General features: G+C 33.7%; 1 protein-coding gene across 3 annotated transcripts in view; it reads right to left on the bottom strand.

Moving 5' to 3' along the window:
• Nucleotides 1-4960: 4960 nt before the first annotated feature.
• LOC107071712 (inactive tyrosine-protein kinase Dnt) overlaps nucleotides 4961-21173 on the bottom strand; it is a 78205-nt gene continuing 61992 nt past the window's right edge. For all 3 annotated transcript variants that reach the window (XM_089172896.1, XM_089172894.1, XM_089172895.1), the window contains 5 exons: nucleotides 14550-14733; nucleotides 9389-9545; nucleotides 8776-9043; nucleotides 8506-8692; nucleotides 4961-8220 (listed from right to left, as the gene is read on the bottom strand). In XM_089172896.1, coding sequence (XP_089029022.1) covers nucleotides 7972-8220; nucleotides 8506-8692; nucleotides 8776-9043; nucleotides 9389-9545; nucleotides 14550-14733 — 1045 coding nt within the window. In that variant the 3' untranslated portion in view covers nucleotides 4961-7971. The remainder of the gene's footprint in view (nucleotides 8221-8505; nucleotides 8693-8775; nucleotides 9044-9388; nucleotides 9546-14549; nucleotides 14734-21173) is intronic.

Raw genomic sequence — 21173 nt, 5'->3', positions numbered from 1 at the left:
CAAATGAACTCTGACTTAGAATGCTTTTATATCTTTTGGACGATACGTCCCTATTATCGACCATTTAATAACAAATATCGTTCAACTAGATATTTATTAGATTGGCTCAATAAATCTTAGAGGAGGGCAAATTTGATAATTCAACTTCTGAAATCGGTAAAAAACATCGTAAATGAAAGTTAACGCGCGTTATATCACTTCTGTCGAGAATTCTAAAAACGAATTCGAGCTAAAAGACAAGATACACGTTTAACGAGTTTTCTTACAAGTTCGTATACCGATAATTATCAAACGGGGTAGGTATTTTGTAGATTTACATTTGTTACATGAATTACAATAAATTAACGTAATTTTATCGTATTATTGAATATATCATTTTCAATTGGATTAGTAAAGTATCTTTTCGACGATCTTTTATTTCTTTTTTTCTGCAACCTCGAGAGTTATTTTTAAGGAGTAATAATTTTTGTTTTCCGAAGGTGTCAACGACAGCAATATTTACTAGAAGCTCGAATATTAGACAATCTAACTTGTCCAAGGCTAACCGAGCCTTAAGCTGCCATTCCAACTGTTTCGCTAAACCGACCGATCGTTCGCTAAATTAGAACTGAGTATCCGTACGATTAGATTCAAGATCGCACCATAGTTTACTCAGCTGTCTTCCTTGATCATATTTCTTCGCTCGCAAAGTAAGCCCTTTTCATCACCCTTTCTAATCATTTCTCAGACCAAATCCCTTCTCTTTATTTCTCTCTTTATCATCTACTCGTTATTTCTAACGGCATAGTGAAAGTTTCATTTAGGTATTTTAACCAATCAGTATTTACGTTTCATCGAGTCGTTATTATAACGTTTAATTATAGAGATCTAAGAGCAAAGCTTAATTATTCATTTAAATAATATGCTCAAAGAGAGAAAAACAAAAGAGTAAATCATATACAAGATGTAATAATAATAATTCTGAACGAAAGAAAAAATAAGATAGATTTTTGCATATTTATCTTTGATCAATAATAACTAATAATTAATATATAAAAAAAAGTACATCGCGTTAACGTCGTAATATGACGCCTTTCAACGAATTTAAAATATTTTTATTTTCCATCGATTAAAAAAATAGGATCAAAGTATTTATAGAAGATAGTAATATATGAGTAGTAAAAATATATAAGCGCGTGCGCGTCCCTTGTTACGATCGATGCACCGGGTTCCGTAGATTTCTCCTTTATCTCTGCCGATATCATCAGGACAAAACAAGCCAGGTACCTTTACCGTATCTAACTCCTTTTTCTTCTATCCTTTTTCTTCTTATTCGAGGAGCAAGTTTTTCCGAGGATCGATTTAAAGACCGGTCGCGTGTAAGGCGCTTTATAGAGCTCGAGAAAAGGAGTTGATTGTTTTACAATTGTCGTAGAAGGTTAGAGAGGGCTGAGTATCTCGAAAACTGGAAAGTAAGATAATTGCTATTTAGGAGGGGAATTTAAAAAAAACTTCACTACACCGAGACGAGAACGAGCATCTCACCTTTTCTAAATGCGTCAGAGTTCAAGGTTCTTTCCTTAAACAGTAAAAGAAAGATATTAAAGATGTATATATTATTATTATCTTACTTCTTTCTCTTCCCGCGTGCATGTTGACCTTTTTTCTTTAATGCAAATTTATTTTATAAATATATAACTATAACGACTATATATTAATAAAACGTTTAAAAAGTTTTGACCGTCAAATCACGAACTCGTCAATGTTAATTCTTCCTCTTATTTCCTGTAAAATAGAGGAGAGAGGTCCTATGAAGTATGCAAATGGAGGCGGTCACTATTACGTGAGACACACATGTTTATGCGGTGTTTATCAAGAAAACTCGTAACTCGAGCTATAGAGCTTTGATTTACCGCGTTATCGCGTGGGTATTACCATGGACATTCATGACGAATAACTTTCCTGATTGAACGTTTGAAAAAAATGAACAAAATAGAGAGAAAAAAAGTGGATAAGAAAAATCGATTAATATTATAAGTATATTACGAGTAACCCACACGTGTATGATGATCAGTTATACTACTAGCTTGTTCTATGTTAGTACCGGTATGGAAATGAGTAGCGGCTACGATTTACTTCTATTAGATCGTCTGGAAAGATCGATGTTATCTCGTTGATCGATGAATTGAAACATCCATTTAAATAGGTATCGATAAACTAATACCTATATTTCAATATGTTTCACGACAGGTTTTTTAAAATCGTCTCCCTAGTTCTTTCATCTTCTCTTTTTTCTATATGATTCACAGTAGATATTTCGTGACAAACGTTACATAGCTAGACCAAAATTACTACTATGACTCATTATCATTTTTCTTCTGTTATAAGGAAAATATGAGTACGTATATTATATTTTTGACGATGATTATCTATCGGTATTATTTTGTACATCTCTTATATTCCAGAACGCTTTATCTTCAAATTATTATGTTTTGTTTCTTTTCGAAATTTTTATTTTTACGTTATAATTGTACCTTTTGTTGACCAGATTGTAAAGAAAAACTATTAAATATCTCGTTATATTTCATCTTTCGACAGATATTCGATTCCATCGTTTGTCAACGATAAATAATAGTTTATAGGAAATATACGATCATTTGTACAGTTTTACACGACGATATATATATCGTATATAAATATATACATACATATATACGATATCTCTTGAAATACGTATATCAATATATATTTTTTAGCTCACGTGGGGTTCACCTTTGTGCCTTTATGGAAAATCAATGGTGATATTTTACATGGAAGAGCATCGTTGCCAGATATGTACGAGACTATCGTATCCAATTGAACATCTCTTTGTTGGAAAGATTTTTTCACAGAGCAATAAAAATGGACTATTATCATCCATTTTTATAATCTTTTCCATAATTTCATCTAACAAAAATGTGTTGATTTTATAAATATTCATAATTACTTAAATTATTATGTGCTATTAATTATAAGAATTTATGATTGTTTATTTATATGCACAATTCCAACGAATTCGGGTACCGCTGAAGCGAGACTCTATTCTTTTAAATTTTGTGTTTTTCTTTTCAATGTTGCTAATATAACGATAATATGATAGCAACCATCCAAATACAGGACAAATAGAGGACAAACGTTTCGCGAGTTGAAATTACATAAGACCGCTTTCGTCAACGTCTCTCTTTCTCTCTCTCTCTCTCTCTCTCTCTCTCTCTCTCTCTCTCTCTCTCTCTTTAGTTTTTTCAATACAAACATGCTGTCTTCGCATAGATATATATATATATATATATATATATATATATATATATATATATATATGTATATAATAAAATCTTTTATTATTCGTACGTTATGTCATATTTTGAATTTATTTATCTGTATTTGAGCAATTTCAAAGGTAAAATATTTAATCGTATTAAGTGATATAATTACACAGTTCAATTTTAGAAGATTTTATTTTTACTTTTCATAAGAAAAGTAATACAAGACGTCGTTTAAAATTAAAATATACAATACGAAGTATATTAGAAAAATATGAAAAGAAACAAAATAAATAAAATCTTACCTGATAAGTCAACGTGATCATTTCACGAATAGCGTAAAATCGGCACATCGCCCGGCCGGATGTCTCGCTCGTAATTTCCATCTGAGGCTTTTAAAAGAATAAGTGAAAGCGTGAAGGAGACAGACGAAGAGTGTGTCAAAGCATCCAGGCAATCTTTTTTACTTTTATAATTTTCTTCTATCTTTCGTTCATTTTCTTAACAGAAGAGTATAGTCAGCATCGTTAACGACACAAATTAAAATATGTATATATTTATATCGTATGCATAAAATATATGCAATTACAATACAAAAGTATATATAGGACATATTTAGATATGAAAGAGGTACGAACAATACACGTATTACAAATTATTATCAACTCCAAGAGAAAGTTTCGAAATAGCGTAAGAGCAGACAAACACACATCGTTTGTAGCTTCTGGCAACGTGTGATTGGAAAAGAATATATGTACGGGAAACAAGAATAAGCTTTCATCCTTTTCAATTGATTATATAATTATATTTCTCTTATTTCATTTATATTTATCGTCTACTCGTCTAGAATTAAAGACCATTAACATTGAAATTATACTCAACATAATATTCTTTTTTTAGTTTTTTACTCATCACACTATTGTCCATCTTTCTAACTTTCATTGTCAATTGTTAAACAAGTAAACGACATTCTGTCGAAAGATCTAATAATGGAATTTACAAAAAAAAGAATATATATTTTTATATTAGTTCGCTCGTCGAGATAAAGAGAAAAGGGAAAAAAGTGTTTCACGCGATTTTAAATTAGATTTAAAAAAACGAGCTCATTTACGAGTTCGAGATCTCGAAGTTGAGGTGAAATAAAGGTGGAGTAGCTCGTCGCATGGCGTACACGCAGTGCCGAGCTTCACGCTTCGTAACAATGCTTCAACTTTCTCCGTCACTTTCGTTTTCGTTGCTCGATTGCCCGATTGCTAGGCTATCTCTCTCTCTCTCTCCCTCACTCTCTCTCTCTCTCTCTTCCTATCTCTATCTTTTCGTCAAATTGAGAAATAATCCAAGCATTAACGCGCGCATTCGGCGTTTTTATTATTATTATTATTATTATTATTATTATTATTATTTTTATTATTATTATTAATATCATTATTATCATTATTATCATCATTATTATTATATGAGATCTTGTTTAAAATGCAGTAGGACCACTGATGTTAATAATATATTCTACTCATGGAGATAAAAATTGTAAATAAGGTTTGGAGAGTAATGATAGACGAGGGAAGTCATGTTTTTTTTTCTTTCTTCTCAACATGTATATTTCTTCGCATTTTTTTATTCCGTTGAAAAATAATGCCATAAATCGTCGTAGGAAATAATATTTAGAATCTGCACAAATCAACTCACTCGCCGCACCGCTATCATTTTATTAGCTAAAGGTATTTACAGTGAACTCGGAACTGTTTGGAATCTCTTGGTGAATCCTTTTGAAAAGTCCGTGGTATTCATTGATGATCAATTAGATATGGGTGGACTGTTTTCGAAGTAAAAGGAAAAAGTTGACATAAAGGGAACGATGAAAAAGTCAAAATTAAAGAGGACATCAGTCCACCCTTCTTCTTTTTGTCTCTTTCTTTCTCTCTCTCTTTCTATCTCGCTGCTATCAAACGATTCAATTATTCGTACAGCGAGTGTTTCCCGCGAAAAATGTAAAATTAGATAAATCGTTATTGTTATTAATCGGATTTTGAATAGTCGTGGAAATGAAGCGATTTCCAGCATATATCGATAGCGAAAAAAGATGTGCGTGCATACGCGTCCGCGTATATTTACGTGTGTATTACACGTATATGCGTATGCAACTTATGGCTAACCCTGTTCCTCCATTGAAATAACATTCACGAAATACAAGTATCGGATTACAAGACTATTAGCCGTAAGTACCAACGATTTTCCTTAAATTAATGTATTCGCTTTACAGATTTTTTTTAATTATTAAACATTAGCGAGCAATAAATTTGTTATAAATAGAGTTTAATTCAAAGTGCTCGGCTTTTTTTTATTCTTTTTCCTTTCTTTCTTTCTTTCTTTCCAAAAGAAGAAGACGACGATACTCGTTGTCGTTAAATAGTTTAATAATACGTACGAGAAAGTAGAGAGCTAAAACTCTTCCGACGCATTCTTTTTTCTTCTTTTCATCTCTCTCTCTCTCTCTCTCTCTCTCTCTTTTATTTTTTGTCTCTTCTTTCTCTTGTTTCTTTTACAAAGAGCACATCGAGAAATATTGAGGAAAAACAATTGGAAAAAGCGTCGCCGGAGTAGAGGATGGGAAAGGAATAAGGAATATAATGATTTTGTAATCGGGAAACATGCGAAACATTTAATAAACATCGAGTATTTAATAAGAATTCATAGAGCCAGCATTTTTCTACGGAGTTCTTTATAAATAGTCGACGAAATATTATTCGTGCCGGTCGATTTTTTCGAATAATTTGAAAATATTTATTAGCGCTAAATCGACTTTTAAGATTATATATAATTATGAATATTAGTACAAATCTATTCGATGAATCTTATCCCAAATAATAATAATAATAACAACAAAGAAAGTCGATTTTCATTTCGCTCTGTCTAATTAAAATTCTCGATAACGAGGAAATTGGTCGTTTTAATCAAATCGAATCGAATCGAATGATCGTTCGAAAAAATCGGCCGCTAAGTGCTAGCTCTAATTAGAATACATTTAGAAATAGAATAGCAATGATTAAAATCAGTCATCGTCGTCGTCATCGTTGAATTAGACTTTAGTGAAGACCGTTGGATCGCGATCGAGTGACAAACGACATTTTGTTGAAATTTATCGAATTTATCAAAATTTATAGAGGAGAGACAGCAGCAACAACAACAACAACAACAACAACAGCAGCAGCAGCAGTGTCGGCAAATTCGAGCTACCTCGCGCGTAACGTGCGTACGTATCTCTACGTTCGACATGACTTTCGCAGTGTAGCTAAAAGCAGCTACATAACATAGAGTAGGATACCTATAGTCAAACCGCCCATTTACGTAACCAGTCAGCATAGGCGCGCGTGCGCACCTAACTCATACATACGTTTCTCTCTTTCTGAACACGCTTAACTCTTTCACTCTTTTCTTCGTACGTTAGTATTTGTATGTACGCCTTTCGAAGGTCAGATTCGACAATAGGATTCCTAAGTGTGCTTCGAGTCTTGCTTCTGTAAACGTGTTTCCCTCTTTTATTGTATATGTATGTGTGTATGCTGCTGTTGCTCGCGCTCACATGCGCCTAGTCACACGCCCCTTCTCTTTTCCTTTCCTTCCTTCTTTCTCTCCCTCTTTCCCTCTCTCTTTCTTTCTCTCACACTCTCTTTCTCTCTCTCTCTCTCTCTCTCTCTCTTTTCTTCTCTCTGTCCTCGAGTCTACGATAATCAAAGACTTCGCAATCGTAATCGTTAATGAATAATAATCGAACGACTGCACGAGCACACGCGCGTTTACCGACTCGATCTTCCGCGAAGAGTCTTTATAATTATGACAAGAGAGAAAGAGAAATAGAAGTTTTTTTTCTAAGCTTGCCATTTGCCAAGATCAACGAGGAAAGGTTACATCTCCTTTCTTTGTGTCTCCCTCTGTCCTCTTCTCCTCTCTCTTTCTCTTTCTCTTTCTTTCTTTCTCTTTCTCTCTTTCTTCTTTCTCTTTCTCCCTATCTATTTCTTGTCCTAATTAAAAATGTCGTAATTACCATTTTCGTTCATCATCGACTTGCTTAATTTTATCCTTTTCTTTCTTTCATTTTTCTTTTCTTATCTTGTTAACAACGAATGATCATTGTAATTTTCCTTTCTCCTCTTCTTTTTTCTCGAACAAATATCGTAAATGAAAAGGCAGTGATTTTGATTTGCATTGCCAACAAAAGAGGAAAATATGATTACCCCATTAGAGATCGTTTTTGTCATAAATGCGTCTTACTTTGAAAGACGACGTATTGCAGGACGACAGGCGCATATCTTTCTTTCCTTCTTTCCTTCTTCTTTTTCTCTCTCTCTCTCTCTCTCTCTCTCTCTGTATTTTTTCTTTCCACAAGACCTTTAAAAAGCATGGACGGACATACACGCGCGTATGTGCTTCGATCGTAAAATCGAATTGGCGAGAATTGTTGCGCGGTTATCTGGACCAGATAAAAATCAAGAGTGAAAAGAAAAAGAGAGAAGACAAATCTTTTAAAGTATTAGCAAAATGTATGCGACAAATAGAACAAAAAATTATTCCATTATCTCGCAAGATGGCAGAGAAAATTCAATTTCATGTGATTTGATTTCAGAATATTACATTTGATTATCGATATTTAGAGTCTTTGATTAGGGGCTCTCTCTTCTAATCAGAGATCGAAGATTTATATGAAACCACCTAGAGCGTCGTGAAAGTCCTGCAAATAGGCGAGAAGTTGTGGCATCGTTGGTCGATCCCTCGTAAGGCCGAGCCAACAGACAGCCATAACGGCGAAGAGCTCGTCGGGACAAGGTCTTGGTTGAGCCAATCGATATCCATCTCTAAGGCAGGCCATCATTTCGAATGGATCAACGTCAACGTATGGTTGTTGACCCAATGTTGCCAATTCCCAAAGGAATACGCCAAAGGACCACTTGATCGAGACAAGATAATTTCATATATGTATTTATACGAAATACTTATCGTTCATTGATTTTTATTAAAACTCTACAGTATTGGCACTTACAAGATTATATTATATGTATATTTGAATGAGAAGTAAATCAAATTATATCTACGATAGATTAAATGACGATAATACTAGTATTAAGAGCTGAATAAACTCGTCTCAGGGATATAAAATAAAAGTATAAAAAAGTATAAAGCAAAAATTCGCCAATACTGTAAGTGACTTAATAATGTCTATGAAAAATCGTACCACGTCCGTCGCAGTGCTATATTGATTGTGTTGAAGACTTTCCAAAGCCATCCAACGTATCGGTCTGTTTTCATTGTCTCCAAGACAATGATAATCTTGAGGAAAGAGATCTCGAGCCAAGGCAGCATCAGCTAATCTAACTCGAAGGCTACTCGGTTCTATCAAACAATTTCTGGCAGCGATATCCCTGAAATACGGAAATGTAGTTTAAAATTATTAAATCGCATCTATAGAAAATATTGAATGTTAGAAAACAACGACTTATCTCACCTATGCAAAAGACCGCGACCGTGCAGAAAAGCTCCAGCTCTGGCAACTTGAGCACCAACGTTCACCAGATCTCTGGTCACGGGATGGTAACTCCCATCGGTAAGGTAGAGTTTTAAATTTAATTCTCCCTGCGTACTCGTGTACGCTAACAATGGGCAAGAACCGTCAAGGCAAGCTGCCGCTAAGGAGGCTATGTTCTCATGGACCAGACCAGCTAACTGCGAACCCTCCACAACGAGTAAAGATGCTTGATAAGCGGATGCCACCTCTGAAAATTACCGATTCTTACTTCTATCTATAATATTCTCGTTATCATATTTTTCCAATGAAATATTATATATAATATATATTCTGTATATTGATTTAATTTAATCGATGATCAATCTATTTATTATTTATTTAAAATATTAATTATTTCTTAGAAATCGGAAAAGAATGATAAATTTCAACGAAACTCGATCGATAATGGGCAAATGAAATTTCCTACGTTATCGGAACTAGGTACTTGTGATCGGTCGTAGGTAAGAACAGCTACAAAAGTTGTCAAGTTTCTTGAAATCCCTTCAACGTATATTTTAGGAAATGATTTTAATGAATTCAAAGGTATCTTTACCTGTTACCGTCTTGATGATTACTTCTTGTTCTCGACCACCCATATCCAAAGTTCCTCTGTACACACGTCCAAAGGTTCCTTCCTGTACGAGATTACGACAATAAAGTGCTGATCTCGGTACTGAAAGTGCCCTTGCCTTCTCGCAGGGGTCCGTTGACTGAAAAGTGCATCGAGTTATATAGTGAACGATTTATCAAGTCAAACAATTCTATTTCTATTTTCCAACTATATTATTAATGTCAATTATAGTATATTATTAATTAAATAATTGTAGTTAGAAAAGATTTTTAAGAATTGACAAGAAAAAGAATGGACACCTGTCTTGAAATATTTATCATAAAAATCCTGCTGTGTAATATTTTTAAATAAAACTAGGTGTATGTGAGAGGTAATCAAATGAAAAAAATAAAATAAAATATGCCGTTTAAATGAAAACTCGTTTCATGATATTTCGAGGATAAAGAAACGATGAAAAAAATGAGTAGAAAATGAAGAAGAAATCTTGCGACATTTCGTCAGTGCGTTGTCGGACGTGTGTCCCTCTTTGTTCTCAAACGAATTTCCATCGGTCCCTGTCGCGAAACGTAACGATGAAAGCCGACGTGGCACGGTATGAGGGCGAACTATTCATTAATTTCAATTTTCTGGAGTTTTGCCTCCGGTTCATGCTGTACGTACGCTAACACGTCAACTCATTCTATATATATACATCTATATACCTATATACGTAGATGCATGTGATGTATAGATATACACGTATGTAGAACGTAGAGAATGAGAAGGGTAGCGGCAAAATAAAAGGAAGAAAAGCGGCGGAAAAGCGATTTCAAACGTGTTATCTCGTCCGAGTGTGCAGAGAAGATATATATGTAGAATGTATTCAATTCAAAAAAGGCGAGAAATAGAGAAAGTAAAAGAGTGAAAGAGAGAGTGTGTGTGTGTATGTGAGAGAAAGAAAGAGAGAGAAAGAGATTGTACAAATAAATTAATTTTAATATCTATGGAGAAATTAGACAGCTTAAGCGGAGATTCATTAAATAAACAAGAACGAGAAAATAAATGGAAAAAATTAAAGATATTAATTACACGAAGTAGAACAAATATTCCATTATTGTTACATTTATATTTCATTAAAATTTAACAAAAGTTATTTAAAATACACATCATATTGTCCATTTATAAAAAAAAGTCCAGTTATGTGATTTGTAACATGGCTTCAGTATAAATACATACATCAAGCAAATGATGTATAAAGTGAACAAACTAGAGTTGTTGAATTCATTAAAAAAACATGAGAAAAGAAAGAAGGAAAGGATGTTCGTAGACGCCGAGACGGTTGTCTCATCCAACGTGAACGATTTTATGAAAATGCAAATACGTTTGATTCCATAGCTTATGAGACTGGTGGTGCTTGTAATTACAGCAAGGGGTGAAAAGGAAAACAGAGGATTCGCGAACAAGCGAGTATTGTTTCCGGAAAGGGAGAAAAAGCACGTCGACGCGACAAATTTAACGCTAGGCCGATTTCGCTTCTTCTCTCTAACGCGAATTTTACTTTTTTTCTTTTTCTCTCATTTTCTCTCTCTCGTTTTTTAGTTCCTTTTCCTATTTCTATCTTTGTTGTTTTCGGGCTCAGTTCATACCACAGAGCCTGTCGTCTGCTTTTTTTCCCCACCTTTTATTTCCTACCACGTTATTCTTCAACGTTTTTACAATTACACCTCACGAAAACGCGATTAATACTTGGAAAATACTTTGTCCTGACATAAAATAGACAAAGTTGTTTTCTTTTGTCAGGCATGTATCTAAAAGGAAGTCGTGGTTCATTCCCCATTAGAACGTTGCCTTTCTTCTTTCCTATTTTTTGTTTGTTACCATCCTGGATAATACAATAGAGATACTCTACTAACATTTGACTATAGCAATTTTTCTTCTTCATAATATAAATCGGTACTATTATATAATTTTCTAAGAGATATGTGTGTGTAAAATCAGAACAATACAAATTACTAAAAAAAAATGTAAGAAACTTCGTAAAAATTTTCAATGCTAATTTTATTTGATATTTATAAATATTAATTCATACATAATAATATAATACGTAATATCCTAATAATTATGAATAACGATTACTTTTAACAATTAACCATAACAACATAAAAACGAATAAACATTTCCGAGTGACGTATAAGTCGTACTGGTATCAAACGTAATATCAAAAATCTCGTGGAAAATCCTATCGACGAGTTGAAGAGTGCTTATAATGGAGAATGTCGAGTTGAGTAGTAGTAGTAGTAATAGCAGAAAAGGAGAGAGAGAAGATAGAAAAAATATTTTAATACGACTACACGAAGAGTAGTACGCGAAACCCAAATAAATGAAAATAAAAATAAAAAGGGGAAAAGAAATAAAAATGAATAAAAAATATTGATTATCGTTAAACGAGAGCTAGGGACAATATGTATTTTTCAGTCGGAATAAAACAAGAGTAGATAAATTTACTAGGGACTAGAGAAAGATAGATAGAGTAGATAAATAGAGAGATAGAGAGAGAGAGAGAAAGAGAGAAGGGGAAGTGGAACTTTTATCCGTTTGTTCTATTACAATATCAAGCTATCGATTCCTCGACATAGCTGCAGGCAACCTTTTTCCGTTGCTTCGTGTATGCACGATGCAAGAGTTTGATTTATTCATCGAGTGACTTTCGTCAAATATCATCCTTGTCATATGCACTGTAGAGGCTTTAAAAGCTTCATCTTTAGGAAACATTTTTGACACACATACACACACACGCGCGCGCACGCGAAAACAATTTTGTTCCTTTCGAATCTCAAAGCGCGAAATAAGCTTGTAAATCGATGTAAAAATTTAAATTCAATCTGAGAATCGTCATATTTGAATGCTTTTCATTTTCGTCTTTGACTTATTATTTTGTCCTTTTAATTATGACATATATATGTTACGGGCAGACATTTCATAGAATGACAGAAAAAAGTTTCTTCCCTTTGCTATAAGCTCATACAACTGAATATATAGATTGACCGAAACTCTCTGAACATCCTACAGAATGACCGGTCGACAATTAAAAAAAATGTAGTCTATTACTCTTTTAGATTTTCATATTTTAATTCACGAATAAAAATACATACTTAAGTGAAATTTAGCGAACATCTGTGTGACGAAAACAATTATTCCAGGAGATTGTCAGTTGTCGTGGTTCCTGAAACGATCGCCCTTTAGAGACAGGTCAGAGAATATACTGTCTCAAGCGTATCGTTTTGCCGGTGCTACAAGGGTATAGGTATATAAGAAGAGAGAGAGAGAGAGAGAGAGAGAGAGAGAGAGAGAGAGACTAAGGTAAGATACACTGAAGACGAGAAGAAAGGGAGAGTTGCTTCTCTTACGACCGTACGAGCAAGCGAGTATATAACTGCTCGTACTCTTGCATGCAAATTGTAAATGTGTACGTAGTGAGGGGGAGACTGCTTTTCGGAAAACGTGCTGTATAGGGAAGAGAAGCTCGTGCACACAATCACGTAGAAGAGCTACGCTACCCGGGTAAATTGATCCAAGATCAAAGCCGAAACAATCACAGGACCCACTTTCAGCCACCCTTGCCTTTCCTTTTCCTCCCCTCCGTCCGTTTCTTCCACCCACCACCTCTTCTTTCTTCCCTTCTTCTTCCAAAACTGTTTGGAGCTTTGACGAAGAGAGAGAAAGAGAGAGGAAGAGAGCAGCAAGGTAACCGTGTGTGTAATCTTCCTGCTTTCGTCTCTACTCCCCCTTCGTTATTTTCCCAACTTTCGGCACCCTCTTCTTTTCGAGAAAATTAACGTAAAACGCTCCTTGTTTCCATCGTATTTATTTTATCTTTTTCATTATAAAACATTCCCTTCTTCGTCCAGGATTTTGTCTCCTCGATGAACACAATCTTAATTTACTATTTTTACAAAAAAAGTTTTTTTTCTCCCTCAAATGTTTTTTGATTTTTAAAGCTATATTCCATATCAGAATGTAAATTGAATTAAGTATTTATTTGTTTAATAAATACTATAATAATGGTACGATCGTGTTATTATTATTATTATTCATTCTAGTTTAGTAACATGTTTTTATTTTTTCACTAATGTTATATTACCGTAGAAACACGAAGAGAATTTTCTCTCAAAGGACAAGAATGATATTATGATAACTCGAGCATCTTGCGTGAGTTTCTTCCATCTCGCCCTTTTCTAACTACCAACGTCCTTTAATATTAATTTTCACAAGAAGTTGTCTTATCTCTCCCTGTCGTCTTTTATCCACTCACACGAGTCCGAGGAATGGAGTGAGACGGAAGAGTCTAGAGAATTGGAATTTTCGATGAGACAAAGAGGGATAGCGTGAGAGGGAGAGAGAGAGAGAGAGAGAGAGAGAGAGAGAGATGGAAAAGAGGGAAATAAAAGATAAATAAGAGGAAAAGTAAAGAAAGGAAAAAAAGAGAAAAAAAAGAAGAAAAAGCAAAAGAAAAAGACTACGCGCGTAGATATCTCTTCGGGCCGACAAGGGCCGAATCCCGTTCGGGATTTCTACCTATATGCTCACTTTGAAATATCTGAATAAAGGGCTCGAAGAGGTGGGAAGGATCTGTACGGGAAAAGTTCAGCCTGCCAAGCGACTCACTCGCTCGCTCACTTGCTCTCTCGTCTGCGAACTCGATAAACTTTTGAACGTGGATTTTCTTCTGTATACGAGAAGAAAGACAAGACGAAACGAAACGAAACGAAACGAAACGAAACGAAACGAAACGAAACGAAACGAAACGAAACGAAACGAAACGAAACGTAATTCGAATAGGAAAGAAAAATGCGCCAGAGTAGAACGATGAAGGAGACGTTTTCTCTCGAAAAATTGCGACGAATCAATGAAAAAAGATATTTACCCTCTTTTTGTGATTCGTCTCTCGAAAGTATTTGCAATATTTTTTCGAGTCGACTCTTTCTCTCTCTTTTTCTCTCTCTCACTCTCTATCTATAAAGTTTGAAATGTTGAATAAAATTGTTGAAATCGGCCATCGTGTATTTTCTTCTATTAACTGATAACTTTCGTAAATCAAATAAATACGGTAATTGGAAAAGAACAAGAAAAGAGAAGAAAAAAAATATATAATTTTTGTTCGTACCTGACTGAGATGCGTGACATGACTGGCAGCATAGTAACTCGCTCTGGATCCACAAGGCCTAGCATAAAGCGGCTCCAGGTCGGCTATGGTCGCGTAACTTCCGGAATTCGCGCTTCCGGGCCGTTGGTCGACTCTGACCAATACCGAACTTCTGGCAAGTCCGTCGGTGTCAGCTGCCGAATAGCTGTAACAAGGAAGAGTTTTCCTGAAAGGATGAGACGGCACCCACGAGTTAATCGTTCGTCTCCGCTATTGCGGAGACATCTAATCGCCCTGCCAAGATTTTTACCAATCTTACAATTTTTTTACTTCCTTCCTTCCTTTCTTATTTCACTCTGAAGTTAATCAAAATTATTCGGAAAAATTCGAGAAACGATTTTTGCATTACTATATTGAAAATTAACAAATAAATACAATATATATGGGCCGCTTATTTTGAAAGTGGCCTAACCTCCATTTTCCAAAAAAAAATCGAGTTAGCTACCGTAATAGTTACATTTTACATGATCTTTTCATTCTGAAGCAATTTGTTACAAATATATTTAAAATCATGAAGATATTGTAACAAGCAAATTAACCGATCAACAGAACGATGAAAAGTTTATTTTGAAAGTGGCTTATCTCCATTCGTCATTTATTATTTTCCGGTTGCACCTGGTTATTGTACAATTTTATGTTATGTATCAATACAGCATTTGAGGTTGCTTATATTCCAAGTAAACATAATAATACTTTATTGGAAATAAAAGGAGAGAAAAAAATTTTGTATAAACAAAATTATTAGAAGACGCAATTTTTAAAAGGATAAGGAATTATGATGAAGAATCAATAAACTGATAAAAAAATATGTTGGATGTGTTTTGTCAGGAATGAACCGTATAAAATTTTCTATAAGACATCAATGAATAAGAATGAAAATTTAAAAGTCCTGAATTTATTACCACGTCAAGGTAGACTAAAAAGGTTCGAAAATATTTTATTGAAACCACTATATAAAATATCAGACAAATTACAACAGCAAAATTCAAAAACATAATTGACCTATTACGATATATACCACTGTAACATCATGATTTCTTCAAATCCCTTTCACACACACAAAATGTAGATGAGTAGTAAATTGTTTTGTAGGTTATGTTTGTAATTTTGTAAGTTATGTAGTTAAAAAATGATTTGAATCGCATAAATTATGTTTCTGAAGTGTTTTAAAGATATGTAAAATAAATTGAGTATTGTTTTTTTTTCAATTTGAAGCATCTTAAATTATGTTAAATTGAGTTAAATTCCTTCGAAATTTTATAACAAATCAAATTATTGATTTTGACAATAACCTCACTCTATTCGTGGTCAGAAAACGCATATTATTCACTTAATAATTGTTACTATTTTAATAGGAAATATAAATTTAAACCCTATAGACACTTAAGCAGTATAACTCGTTAGTACCTTGTACGTAGATTTTTCATTGCATTGAAACGCAAACCATTCAATATCTCGATTCAAACATATGTTAAATGGAGGTAGGCCACTTTCAAAATAAGCGGCTCATATACATATATAATATATATATTAGGGTGGGTCAAAAAAATCAATTATTTTTTTTTTTTTTACAAGTGCCACGGAAAAATGGTTTGCTAGAGACCTTAAAAAAATTCTCACCAAATATGAGCTCTTAATTTTAATAGGTAGATCCTCCGCATCGAAGTTTTTTATTTTTTTCTCAGTCCAATAGAATAAAATTCATACCTTATCATTAATTGATTGTACAGAAAAATGTTTTTGAAGAATTTTGTAGGAAATTTAATGCTCTACAAAAAAGGTATCTTATATTTTTTCCGTAAACCTCACCACTTGAATGATATTGAAGATTCAAGTTTAATTATTTTAAGACAAATTTCATTTTTGTTTATGAATTTTATAACTCGACAATAAATGACTATTATAAAATGCGCAGTACAAAGAGTATAGCCGGATAAGTATGGGAAATCTGCCCCCGTGGCTTTTTTGACTCGCACTTGGGGGATCGATTTGGTGTTGAATAAAAATAATTCACCCTAGATTTTAGCTCTTTTACTCAAACGGTTCTCAAGATTTTCAAAAAACCTGTTTTTTCGATTTTATTTTTTTTTATATAGTAAAATTCAAAACTAATCAATGATGATTTTTTTCTAGTCCTTAGGAGTTTAAGACATGAAAAAAAATATGATCATAATATTTTAACAAAAAGCCGATTTTTGGCAGACAAAAGAAAATTAAATTTTTTTTTTAGTTTTTTTTGGAATATGTCACTCACCAAAATTTGTCAGAAAATGTCTTTTATACTCCTCTACACTCAGGAATTTTCTTGAATTTTTTGAAGTGGTGGAACAATATGAAAAAAATTAAAAACTCATTTTTTTTCAAAAATCTCAAGTTTTAACAAACTTATATTTTTTTTCAGTTAAAAAAAAATGTGAAAAAATATTTGTTTACTCAAAATTCACAATAACATTACTTATCAAACATTTTCAATTATTTGGTTTCACAATGATTACGTAAAAACTATTTTTTTTTTAACTCGCGCCGTGCTAATGCCTGCTCTCAAAGGAAAACGCAATCAGTTGACCACAGATGAATCGAATAAATCCCGTTTCGTTACCAAAATTCGTTGAGTTGTTGAAGCAGTACATGGCAATATTAAACAGGAGTTTAATTAGATCATAAACTGGATAACAAATTGATTCCAAAAACTAGTGTTTTTTGTCGAATCGCTTGTTTTTTGCACAATGAATTTGGAACAAGACTTGATTCTGATCTTGATCTTACAGAAAAAATAATTGCTGCCATGAATTCAATTTTGTACATGAGGGTTGCGTCAGTGTTGCGCAGGTCATATCTTGTACATTAGGGTTGCATGACCAGTGTGGTCATCGGATGCGTTAAAAAATTGAAGGTCGAATGACTGCAACATCATACACATCGATTCTGCAGAAAAGTTTAATTGGAAGTTTCGCAAAGTGGATTAAAAACGCAGAAGAAGTCATTTTTTAGCAGGAAAACAACCCTAAACACCAGAAAAAATCAGCAAAGAGTGGTTTAAAAATCACGGATTTACTTTTTTAGACTTCCCTCATAGTCTCTCGATTTGAACCCAATAGAACACCTATGGGGTTTACCGAAAAGAGCAGTTGTCAATTTCGATCATAATTAGAGATGTATTATTGAATTGTGGTCAAAAGTAAAAGTCGCTTGGAAAAAAATTAAGCCTGAACAGTGCAAAAATTTAGTAGATAGCATGCCAAGATGCATAAAAGCCGTATTGAAAGCTAAAAGAGTGTATACGAAGTACTAAAATTTTGTTTTTCCCAGACACAAAAAATTGATCAATTCCCGGATTTGTTACTTTTCTTTAATTTTGCTTAAAATATGCAACATATTTAAATTATTTTTGTACTATATAAACAACAAAAGTTAAGTAAAATGTGTAACATATTTAAATGATTTCTGTACTATGTGAATTACGAAAACTATGTAAAAATTTAAAAATTGTGAGAACATTTGATCAATTGTTTGAGTCATTGTATATATAAGGGACCAGAAAATAATGTCGTTCTTTTAACATTAAATTTAAACACGGTACACAATAAGTTGATAGATGATGCCAAAAATATTAACATCAGCAGAAACGACATTTTTTTCTGGTTTTCCTAATATTACGTATACGTAAATGAGATTATTAAATTGTTGACAAATTACTTGTTAACAATTTCAAGTCGCTTTAATATGTTTCAAGAATAATTTTCCCTAGCAATTTAATCCATTTGGGAAAAAAAAAGTTTTATTTACTATACGTATACATATTCTCAATGATCGCAAAGAAATAAAGATGGTACAATTTCAAGTGACCCATCATCATTCTCTATATACTTCTATACGAGAACATTGAAATAGAAATAAAAAAAGGGAGACGAGAGTAAAAAAAGAAGAAGATAAAGTAGAAGAAAAAAATAGTAAAGAAGAAATTGGCTTCGAATGCGTGGAATACGCACTTGTCTGGAGTGCTAGCTACCGAGTAGCATCGTCCCGACAACGTCGGGGTAAACGAAGTTAAAAGGGAAAAAGCCATAACGAATTTCGAACCCGCGAGAGCAAGGGAGAGAAATGAAGCTGGGTTTTCTCTTTCGAGAAAAGGAAAGATAGAAGGCAAACTCAGAAAGCGGAAGCAGCAGTCTATCCGCCTGTCTTTATATAATCTTCAACAAGGAATTACGTTCGACGTGGAGAGTTCCTTTGGTTCTCTCTATCTTGCTAGATTTACATTTCCTCCTGGGCGAGCACCTCCAGCGTTCTGGATCTCTTCTCCACCCCTTCACACCCCTCCCTACCCCCACCATCTATCTCGTTTCCTTGTTCATTCTCTCTCGGCAAGTATCGCTGCTACCTCGAAAGATAATATTCTTCTACGATCGAATTATTTGGTTGGATAATATCGTAAGTATTCGATACTCCCGCATCCTTTCGATCTCCTGTTCATCCATTCCATCATCCTTTATTAAATGTGGACAAAATCGGACGAAGGTAGAGATTATACAAATTCAAACATTCGAATGTTGTTCCGAGATACAATATCTGTGACAATAACTCGTAAACGTGTTGGCAGCATTGATTCGTAAAATCGATAGAAAATAATGATGCTATCAAACGAAGAAAATGAGTTTAATTTTTGAAAAGCACACCCCAGTCGTTTTATTAGAAATAGGATCGATAAAATATGTATTTATTTGTGTTTAAAGAAAATATTTCTAACGAGTCACTCGCTCAGGATTTATACGTTCGAATTATTTGTTTCCTATATAAAAATGCTTCTCCGATTTTTATATTTATTGTTTGCAAAAGTTTAGTATTGTTGGTAACGAATATTTTAACTTACACATAGAATTCGAACGCGTTACACGCAGATTGAAATACCGATGAACAAAGCTTCGTTATTTTAATGCAAAACAGAATATTCGTTATCACTCACAGCTAACGATTGTCAACAACATCGAATACATATTATATTTTGTATACACATCAACAAGTACAGAAAATATAGGATAACATGTTATTCAAGTTTACACTGTTATAACTTTCGAAACTATTCAATACGTGTGTATGTATACGAATTTCTCTAATTAGATAAGTATGTATATCTATTATACGTACGTGTTCTTGCAAATGTATGCATACTAACTGTGAGCTTCTACTTAATGTTTAAATTGTTATGAATATTGGAAATAGCTGTAATATCAATCATTTGATGAAACTTTCTTCTAGTAACCACAAAGTATAAGAATACAAATATTCAACTATATTTAAGGGGTATTTATTCGTACGCCTAGAGGTTTAAAAAGAAATATCGTGTCGGTCAGTTATAAAACGATAAGCCTTTTATGTATATACATTGATCAAAGATACGTGGAGATACAACATGGATACATAGATGAATAATAATAGAAACAAAAATCGTATTTCACTAAATAGAGTTGAATATACCGATTTGCGCTATTCAATGGTTCATAAACGTTTCTGCATATTTTTTCACTAGAACTGTCGGACTACCGTGTGACCGTGAATAGAAAAGATTTTGCTATCTCCTCCTTCTCTTCTTCTTTCTTCATCAAACAAATTTTAGATTGGAATGTGGCGTGTGAAATTCGTTTGTAGCCCGTGGTATAAGGCGTTCGTAAAAAGGTGGCTTTGCTTTCACCCTCGATAGTTCGTTATTAAAGGACCTCGATAGCTGACAAGATACACGATATGCCACACGATGAGAAATAAAAAACAAAAAAAGAGATAGTGGGTAGGTATGATAGTTGGTGGGGCGAGGGGGAGTGCGGGTTCAGATCGAAACGTAGAACATCGTTGGATAGGATAGTTGTTCTCTTTATCTCTCTTTCACGCTGATTCGATCCAGGACCGTCGATATTTTTCATGGATTTATTGCCAGTTTCGTGTATGTAAATCTGCCGGTACAATTTACCGTAAAGTCGAGTGAGCAAAAATAAAAAAGGAAAAAGAAAATTACTAACGCACAGAGAAAGAGAGAATCGTGTTTCGTCAGCGACATTCGAAATAACTGGAATACTGACAGCTAGAATTTTTTCTCTCTCTCTCTGTCTTCCTATTCATTTTTTTTTCTTCTTCTTTCCAAACACACATTTTGCAGACTTTTTGAGAGATAAAAGAGTAGGTATATCAGGGGTCGCATTGCATCCGAATTTTTCCTTCAAACAAGTATATCCTTTCTTGACCGATCATAAATTAGTAAAACGATAAAATGAGAGAGAGAAAAATAAAGAACGAGAGATATAGCATTAGGTATTTGGTACGAGATCGTCTAACGTAAATATCAACGAGCCGAGCAAAAATAAATTTCTAAACTCGTGGAAGTCTTTCGAGACGGAGCTCTCTTGAAATAATAATAAAATGTCTCTGTCTCTCTCTCTTTCTCTCTCTATCTATCTATCTCTCTCTTTTTCTTTTTCTTTCTCTCTTTTCCTTACAAGATCCGTCATTTCTCTTCTATTTTGTTTTATTATAAAACTTTATCGTACCTTCGACGACACATTCCTACTTGGAGCATGTATATTAACGCGTTAAAAC

This window comes from Polistes dominula, unplaced genomic scaffold (genome assembly GCF_049000335.1).
Source record: "Polistes dominula isolate Pdom_NZ unplaced genomic scaffold, Pdom_raw_medaka contig_22, whole genome shotgun sequence".
Taxonomy (NCBI): Eukaryota; Metazoa; Arthropoda; class Insecta; order Hymenoptera; family Vespidae; genus Polistes; species Polistes dominula.
The sequence above is the reverse complement of the archived record's forward strand: the minus strand, read 5'-3'. Positions and strand labels throughout refer to the sequence as shown.